At 36.2% G+C, this 9,090-nt stretch overlaps 1 protein-coding gene across 2 annotated transcripts in view; it reads right to left on the bottom strand.

Moving 5' to 3' along the window:
* Window positions 1–1,068: 1,068 nt before the first annotated feature.
* Window positions 1,069–9,090, bottom strand: part of LOC106110360 (src substrate cortactin) — a 14,372-nt gene continuing 6,350 nt past the window's right edge. Inside the window, exons 6-12 of one of the 2 annotated variants that reach the window (XM_013292175.1) lie at window positions 8,559–8,724; window positions 7,102–7,223; window positions 5,376–5,558; window positions 4,977–5,045; window positions 4,324–4,569; window positions 3,460–3,642; window positions 1,069–2,914 (exon numbers count right to left, since the gene is read on the bottom strand). In XM_013292175.1, coding sequence (XP_013147629.1) covers window positions 2,831–2,914; window positions 3,460–3,642; window positions 4,324–4,569; window positions 4,977–5,045; window positions 5,376–5,558; window positions 7,102–7,223; window positions 8,559–8,724 — 1,053 coding nt within the window. In that variant the 3' untranslated portion in view covers window positions 1,069–2,830. Of the gene's footprint in view, window positions 2,915–3,459; window positions 3,643–3,666; window positions 3,691–4,323; window positions 4,570–4,976; window positions 5,046–5,375; window positions 5,559–7,101; window positions 7,224–8,558; window positions 8,725–9,090 lie in introns of those variants that run through there. The other variant, XM_013292176.1, reaches the window with a different exon arrangement.

A 9,090-nucleotide genomic window follows, 5' to 3' on the forward strand; every position in this document is an offset into this window, starting at 1 on the left:
TTATAATTAAATCAATAATAAACCTGTAATCGCAGCAACAGCTTTGACCGCGGAGCGAGTGCTTTCCAATTATCAACGCAATTTAAATAATTATGTACCAAAAGATTCAACCAACAATGTAATTAAAGCGACAAATTGCTTGTTTTGTTCGTTGTAGTAAAAAGGCTAAAGAAAATTAATATAATTGACTAATTTCTAATCACAGACTACGTTATGTTCTTTATAGTTGAGTGTAGTTTCACACGAGGGTATAGCACATACAATAGGGTTTTTCACACCAGGGTAGAGTACCTTTTTATAACATAAGGTGGCCAACGAGCAGCCAATATGGTGAAGCGACCGCTGCCCATAGACATCCGCAATTGCAGATGCGTTGCCTACCCTTAACCGACGGAGAAGACGCACTTAAAGAGGACACTTCCCCTTCGTATGCATCTCCTCCACCCTCAAATCCACTTCCCCTTTTCATCCTCTCTTTTTAAAAAAAGGGTAGTGAAGAGAAAGGAACTTTAATTAGGCCTCGGGCACCACACTCATCAGACGAAACAGAAAATTGCTTCCATTTCACGCCTGTCTTCTGTGTGGTCGTGGTATTACACCGGGCGTGCCGGCCCATTCGTGCTAAGATGTTAAAGCGGGCACTACCACTGTAAAAACCTGCAGTACCCTGCATGTACCTACTCGACTAACTCTTTTACTAAAATTAATTTAAAAAAACAGCTACTGCTGTTGCTATGCAAAAAATAGGCTAATTTAGTTAAAATTTAATATAAAAAATAAAACACGGTCTCATTTTAAAATGTTTAATAATTCATAACTTTGACACGTAAAAAATATATTAAAATACAAGTAAGACATAATTAACATAATTGTTCGATTTTAAATTATTATTAAATAATAATAAATAATTAAAAAATACTTTTATTTTTAAAATACTCGTCCATTTAACTTCGAATGAAATATTAAAAAAATAATACAATTAAACGATTTTTATTCCATTGAAATCTTGTATTTTTAATCAATTCCGATATATTAGGGAATAATTAAAAATTAAATGACAATCTATAAAATTCTATGTTACACTAAGCGTGGATTTCCATTGCCCAAACACATTAAAAATTATCTTTAGTATAGACGTTAACAAATATGTCGTCGGCTCGGAGCTTAGTTGGAGTGGTACAAAAAATATAAGTGAATTAACAAATATCCACTAACAAAAAAAATACCTTCATAATCTGAAAACTAATCCAAAGACTAATGGCATTTTCATCTGAAATTGGTTAGTATAATTTCTCATTTGAATTTACTTCGACAAGTACACAGAGCCGTCGAGATATTTGATACTGTCTATACTATTTTTACGCTTGTGTTTCGAAAATTGAAACTCACATCTAAAAGCTAACTATAAAGCCTTCGTTTCGATGTGGCTTACGATTCACTAAAACAAAACTATGTATAAAAAACAGTGCTACAAACTTATATGACCTGGCACTACTATCGAAGTTAGTTCAGTAAGAAAATGTAGAATATGTAAGAATTCGTTGACACAAACAAAGATTATCGCAAATAAAATTGAGCTTTATTCTATAGGAATAAGGTTTAATTTTACTTTACACGTGTATTTTACGCTCTAATTAAAGACGTGCAAATGAAATTCAACCCTATTCCTATGACATAAAGATCCATTTTATTTACGATACAAATAAGCTATACTTCAGTCTGTCAAATTGGTGACACTTTTGAAACTACCTGCCGGGTCAAATAAGCCGCACTATATCAAATTCCTTAGAACACGCACACCTTTGACTAAACTATCGCACAACTGTTATGCGATTATGCGATTGTTTTTGCCTTCAACTGGTTAGTTGCACAATTAAAAATCCAGTTGTACACCTCCATAGCTAATAGGAATCGAAGCGAGACAACAGTCGTGCGATAGTTTAATCAAGTGTGCGCGCTCTATAGAAGTCATGTCATTTCAAATCTATTGTGCAAAGATATAAAATATATTGTCAAATATTTATTACTCGCTTACTATAATAAATGGAAACATTCTTAAATTAATTCTAAATTATGTGTTTAAAATATATCAGTATATATAGAATATTTGACTCTGGGAGTTATAACAAGTTTTTGGCTGTCCTAAATTGGGGTAATTTTCTTTTATTCTTAAGTCATAGCCCCTATATGTTAGACCCCGAGTCATTAATTGATTATTAAGCTCCCTTAGTGTAGATTCACCTTTAGTAAGAAAATCTGTACTAAGGGACGCTTAAAGACTATTAAATTGTGATTGAGGTGACGATAAATTCCTCAATAAATTCCCCAAAGTGTTTTTTTCTTACTGTCTATACTTTTACTTAATTATTCTAGATTAGGCATAGACTGTATAATTCCTGGATTGAGGTTACACGATATAAGTACTTTAACACAAACAGCCTTAAAAATAAACGCGGTATAAAATTATACCTAGGAATAAACTGAGTAGAAGAAAATTTGTACATTTGTTTATTCCAAGTTAAACTATATACCGATTTTATTTGTAAAGCTGTAAAATTCAACATTTATTAAAAATCTTCATATTTACAATCTATTTTGTCACATATTTTCTAATCATAAAATACTAATAAACTAGTCTTTATGTAGTTCTGATACAATTGCCGTCTCTTTCTTTTTCTATGAATAGAACAGAGACACATTTTTTCAAATTTCGAACAGTTTTGATATAAAAAAATAAAATCGATCGAGAATGTTCCATTCTGTATTCTAAAGGAAGCCTTATTCTATACGACGTAAGGTTCAAAGTTCATTGTCATTTGGAATGTGTGAGTTATTTGTCCTGCAGTTGCACGTAGTTGGCGGGGAAGAGGCCGTACGCGCCTTTACACAGACCCTGCCACCAGCCCTCGTCGATCTGTATCAAGATCATTCAATCATTCGTTCAATCATTCACTTGTGAGTATGTAGTTCAAATCATTCAACGCTTGTTATTAGACATAAATCTACAGACTGAATAGTGTTCAATTAAGAAAGTAATCATTCCTTTAAAGTACAGCCGCGGAAACCTGCGGTGATTTACTTAGAAAAAAAACAAGGCGTTTTTGTTTTTTTTTTGTAGTTTGAAGGAACGATTTTCTTGCAAAGACAAATTCGGTCTCTTACAGAAAACTAATAAAAAAGTAATAAGGCCTGTCCCACCACTGGCTGATAGAGACTCAGATAGCTTAAAAATGATGCCACTGTCAGATAAGGGAACAAAATCCGATATTTCCATCACATTTTTTACACGTTCGATTGTTATCATCATCATCACCAACTCTCTATACGTCCCCACCGATGGGCTCGGAGCCTACCCTAAGTTAGGGTGATCAAGTAAGCGATTGTTAACAGACAATTTACAATTTGGTGGGACAGGCCCTTAATCTTCTTGTGTGTGTGTGTGTGTGTGTGAGGTGTTACCATGACGATGTTGGTGATGAGGTCGTCGGGGTCGAAGGAGATCTCGTCGGGCGCGCCGGCCTGGTAGTCGTAGAGCGCGCGCGCCGTGTAGCCGTCCTCCTCCTCGCCGCCCTCGCCCTCCGCCTCGCCGCCCTCGCCGCCCTCCCACCCCACCGGCGACACCACGATCGTGGGCTGCCGGCTCTGACGTCACAACTCACTATGTACTTCGTGTCCAATGTGTCAGTTTTGCTAACCATACATATTTATTCAATCTATCTGACAAAAATAACTATATACAAACACTAGTTGTTGCTCTCGACTTCGCCTAAAAACATAGGCTATATTACTTAGTGATAACATAGCTTTTTAATGGTGTGAGTTTTTGAAATCGGTGCAGTAGATATTTCAATACATACAAAAATCCAAATCTTTTATATATTATGTGATTTTAAAAAATCTATTACCATTAAAAAACTACAATATCACTGAGATAAATAGGCTATAATTATATAACTATATTTTAATTTCACGGGGACGAAATCGCAAGCAACGATTTGTAAAATACAAGTTTAAAAGACGGTGAAAGAGCCTGCTTTAACATGTTCCCAGTGTAGAGCTACAAGACTGGCGGCTAGTAGGAGCAATACCGCTTTATCTGATAGATGTGTCCCGGAGGCCCAATTTTGGTGCCTTTCTAAAGTAAAGGATGGCAGTCATTCGCTTTTTCGGCGAATTTAGATGGTCATTCACTTGTTTGCAACCTTACCATATACAAAAAGATTTACAATTTCAAGTTTTAAAGGCTAAGAAATAACTCCCTAGTCAAAATTATATTCGATAAAGTATTTTTGATGAAAAAGTAAAAACGTATCTTTTTCTTACCTCTTCTTTTTCTTTATGTTCTTTGGGTTCTTTAGGTTCTCCTACTAATGTAACATCAGGTAAGTTCGTTAGTTTTACTTCTTCTTGGCTCTGTTTCACTTCCGTCTCAATTTCTACCTTCTCTTCTGCTTGCTTCACTGCTTCTGGTTCACGCTGTATTTGTTTGGGAACTATAATTTTCGGTTCTTCTTTTTGTATCGGTGTCTGCGGTTCCTCGTCTTTATCTACGATTACTTTGTCTTTTTCCTGTAAGCATATAACGGTTTGATATTTTTGGAAACAAAACGAAAGTCACTTTTATGGGCGTCACAGCCATGTTATGCTTTAATAAAATGTAGTCTTCATTACCTCTTATGTTTTCTTCCAATTTGCACAGAATAACCTTACCAATATGGCTGTCGTGTCGTCGAGCAACACCCTTATTTTTGACATCCGACTACTATCCGATTATTAACATAACAAGCAGAATTACGACATTTTAAAAACATGACATAAATATTTTAAATAATGTTTTGGATCACAATTACAAAGCTTATATTGTTATTTCAAATTATGACAAATGGTATTGATTTATAGCACAGACTAAATAACCTTCAAGAATACAGAATACATCAAAATAGTTAAAAAGCTAAAACTTTGTTATCTTCTCTTACCTTCTGTGTTAACTCTTTGTCCATCATCTGTCTCTCTTGTCGTATCTTCTGCACGGACTGCAGAGCTTCCTGTATTTATTTAATTTTTTTACAATACTATTTAAATTAGTACAAAATTGCTTTTACTCCAATTTAAATAATGATAAGGCTATTCGAACACAAGGCAACTTAAATTTAGGAAACGCAATATAATGTCATATAAAATCGTATAGTTAAAATAAAGGGAAATTATAATAAAAACATTAAAACAGTTTTTTTTTACATTTAAGCACTAAAACTTTGCAAAACCAATCCATAAACAATAACATTATCTCCATATATATAAATACTATTTCTCATTTCAATAATAATTTGCAAGTTTCCGTGTACGAGGGGCCTTATTTGATCAGTTAGAGTTACCTGTTCCTTCTCTTTGGCCATGTTTTCAAACTTGGCACGTATAGAGGAAGGCTTAGCGCCGCCAATGTCGGGCTTCTGTCTGCTGTAGCCGGAGCCCTGCACGTCCGCAGCGCCCATGTCCTCAAATCTATGTGCACATTTGTCCACTCTGTCCGTCTCCACACCGAACTTGCCGCCGAAACCCTACAAAATTACTTATAAATACAATATGTTAGCTAGCTACCGTGACTCCGTCCGAGTAGAATTAAAAAAAATTAAAATAGCCTATGTGTTCTTCCAGACTATCCTCTACGTCTATGACACGTCGAGATCCGTTCAGCAGTTTAGATTACAAACTAACAAACATCCATCTTCTAAACTTTCGCATTTATTATATTCGCATTTATTATTATACATCCCCACTGAGACTCGGAGCCTACCCTAATAAGGGGTGACTAGGCCATAGTCAATTTGCACTGCGTGTTGGTTGACTTCACACATATCTTTGAATTTCTTCGCCGATATATACAGGCATCGCCATGTTTTCCTTCACCGTAAGAAGGTCGGGTAAATAATGTACATAGTAGTTTTCGCCCGCGACTCTGTTCGCGTGGAATTAAAAAAAAACTAAGTAGCCTATGTGTTCCTCCAAACCATATTCTACGTGTGTGCCAAATTACATCAAGATCCGTTCAGCCGTTTAGGCTACAAACTCTAACAAACATCCATCCATCTAAACTTTCGAATTTATAAAAATATACTACGACATACAAAGGTATAACAGACATACATATATATTTATTTTTTGATATTTTTTTCCATTATTTTATTAGGGGCCGTCCATATATTACGTCCATAAATTAGGGGGGGGGGGTTGGTCTGCGGATTACGGTAAATGATAGATAGGAGGGGGGTTTTGAAATTGACGTCATTCTTATTTATTTATAATTTACGACCTGTTGCCCGCGACTTCGTACGCGTGGTATTAGAAAACATACAAATTATGAAAATTACAAAAAGCTACGTATCCCTCGGAAACCGGACATTTCTCGGGGATGAAGCTTATCCCATGTGTACTCCACACTTTGTTTTATATCTGTGCCAAATTTCAATAAGATATGTTGAACCGTTGCAGAATGATCGAGTGAACATTAAAAAACTAAATTAATGAATCCCACGGGAACCGTAACTATTCCAGGGATAAAAAGTAGCCTATGTGTTCTTCCAGACTATGCTCTAGGCTACAAACGCTAACAAACATCCATCCATCCATCCATTTAAACTTTCGCATTTATAATATTAGTAAGAAGTAAGATTGTTCACGTACAAAAAGATTATTTGTAAAAAGAAATTTCTTCCAGCACACTTAGTAAGTGAGACTGCAAATGTGAGGCGGCTAAGGCGCGTACAATACTAAAATAACTCATAATATACAAGTAAAAATAAAGGTGATTCTTAACCAAGTGTTTTAATCATATAATACATTATTTTTCTCAAATCTGCAATAAGTAATGACGTCAATTTTGGGAAAGGGGGGGTCATTAAGAAATGACGATAGGATGATTGTAGGGGGGAGGTTTAAAGTGTGAAAAAATCGATGACGTAATTTATGGACGGCCTATTACATTTTGCATCATTTTTTGTGTTATATTTGAAGAGATGTACACATGGTGAGGCTTATCAGGGCAAGCGCGACCTTCAGCAATGAAGAAACGAAGAAGAAGAAAAAGAAACATGGTCTGTGTACCCTCTTGTGGTCGGTCTGGCTGGCGTGCGCGGGCGCGCGCTGCACGTGCTCCCAGCCGAGCGCGCAGGCGTCCTGCCGGTCGCGCTGCACGCCGAACTTGCCGCCGAAACCTATCGCGTGGTCTACACAACAAAACACACATAAAAATGACAAAAAAAAACAAACTTAAAACTGAATTCAAAAATTGCTTGCCCTTTTTAACTATCGCAGTGGCAATACTATCCTGGAAGTGTTGGAAAGCTTGCACAGCCCCGTCTAATAAAATGTAATTAACTAGCTTACGCCCACAACTCCGTCTGCATGGGATTTAAAGAAAACGAAAGTGGATAGCCTATTCAAACTATCCTCTACATCAGTACCAAATTTCATCGAAATCCGTTCAGCCGTTGAGGCTACAAACTCTGACAAACATCCATCAAAACTTTCGCATTTATAATATTAGTATGATTTAATTTACATGTAGAATGCTAACTTAGACTAAGTAAAATTTACTAACAAAATAATGAATGTATATCTCTAAACATTATAATAAATAAAAAATAACCACTGCTATTCAGTTTTTTTAATTTTGTTACAAGTTTTGATTTTTTTGTTGTTAGTGATCATGCGAAATTGTCTCAAGCGAAATGTTAACTATGCTTCCTCTGTTCTATATTACTATAGTAAAGCGTAAACACACACTTCTTTGTTGCCTAAGATGTCAGCAATTACAGCACATTTTTGAATAATTCTGTTCTTTAGGCTATATATTTTCATGCCATTAAGCTTAGAGGGTAAAATTTTTGGATAAAGACCGTAATGTGGGAAGAGACCATAAGTTGCTGCCAACATCAAGGCAGGAAGGTTGTCATCATATCATGTCATTTTGACATTTGCAATTGATAATTTGACAAATGTAAACAAGAAAATAAAACTTTCATAATTTCATGCGGACGAAGTCGCACGGGAAATATTATGTATTATTATTATGTCGTATTGTATGGATCTGAATGCTGGGCCACCAAAGTTGCGGATGAAAGGAGATTGCATGTGGCTGAGATGCGTATGTTAAGATGGATGTGTGGTGTGACAAGATTGGATAAAGTTAAGAATGTGTACATTAGAGGAAGTTTGAAAGTAGCGCCAGTGGTGGAGAAATTGAGAAGCAAAAAGTTAGCGTGGTATGGACATATTATGCGACAAAATGATGGGGACATAAACCAGAAAGTGTTGAGATTGAATGTGGATGGCTACAAAGGAAGAGGAAGACCGAAGAAAGTATGGATGAATTGTGTGAAAGAGGATATGCTTAAGAAAGGAGTGGATTTAGATATGACGGCTGATAGAGATGTATGGAAGAGCAGCACATACTGTGCCGACCCTCCATAAGGGACAAGGGCAAGTGGATGATGATGATGAAGTCCCACGGGAAAAGCTAGTTTTGAATATATTTGATTGCTGTAGTGTAGTTGTGAGACCTGTCTGCGAGCGGTGCTGCTGCGGGGCCTCGTGGTGGTCCCAGCCGAGCGCGGCGGCGTCCTTGCGGTCGCTCTGCACGCCGAATTTGCCGCCGAACCCCACCGCGTAGTCCTTCTGGGAGGGGTGCTTCGCCACCTCCTCCTTGTGCTCCCACCCTGCCGCACTCTGGGACAATTCGTTTAATTAATTTAAAAAAAAACTTAATTTGTACCCAATATTCTTTAAGGTTTTTTTTTTATATTAATGTCAAATTTTATCAAAATCTAAGCTATTTTAGAGACTAGTTAATTCACATTTGTAACATTAAAAAGAGATTTTGTATCTTAAACAAAGAACATTCTACAGAATAAAAGTGTTTTAGACTATTTAGGTAATAACCAATAAACTCAAAACACTCAAACTATGTTTGTGGTAAGATTAAATATTTTACAGAAGCAAAGTATAAGGGCCTGTCCCACCGGTGGTAGATAGAGGCCCTGATAGTGTAAATATGACGTCACGTCAGATAAAATACAAAATTTCTGTCCCACC

The sequence above is a fragment of the Papilio polytes genome, unplaced genomic scaffold (assembly GCF_000836215.1).
Source record: "Papilio polytes unplaced genomic scaffold, Ppol_1.0 DF820678.1, whole genome shotgun sequence".
NCBI classification, from domain to species: domain Eukaryota; kingdom Metazoa; phylum Arthropoda; class Insecta; order Lepidoptera; family Papilionidae; genus Papilio; species Papilio polytes.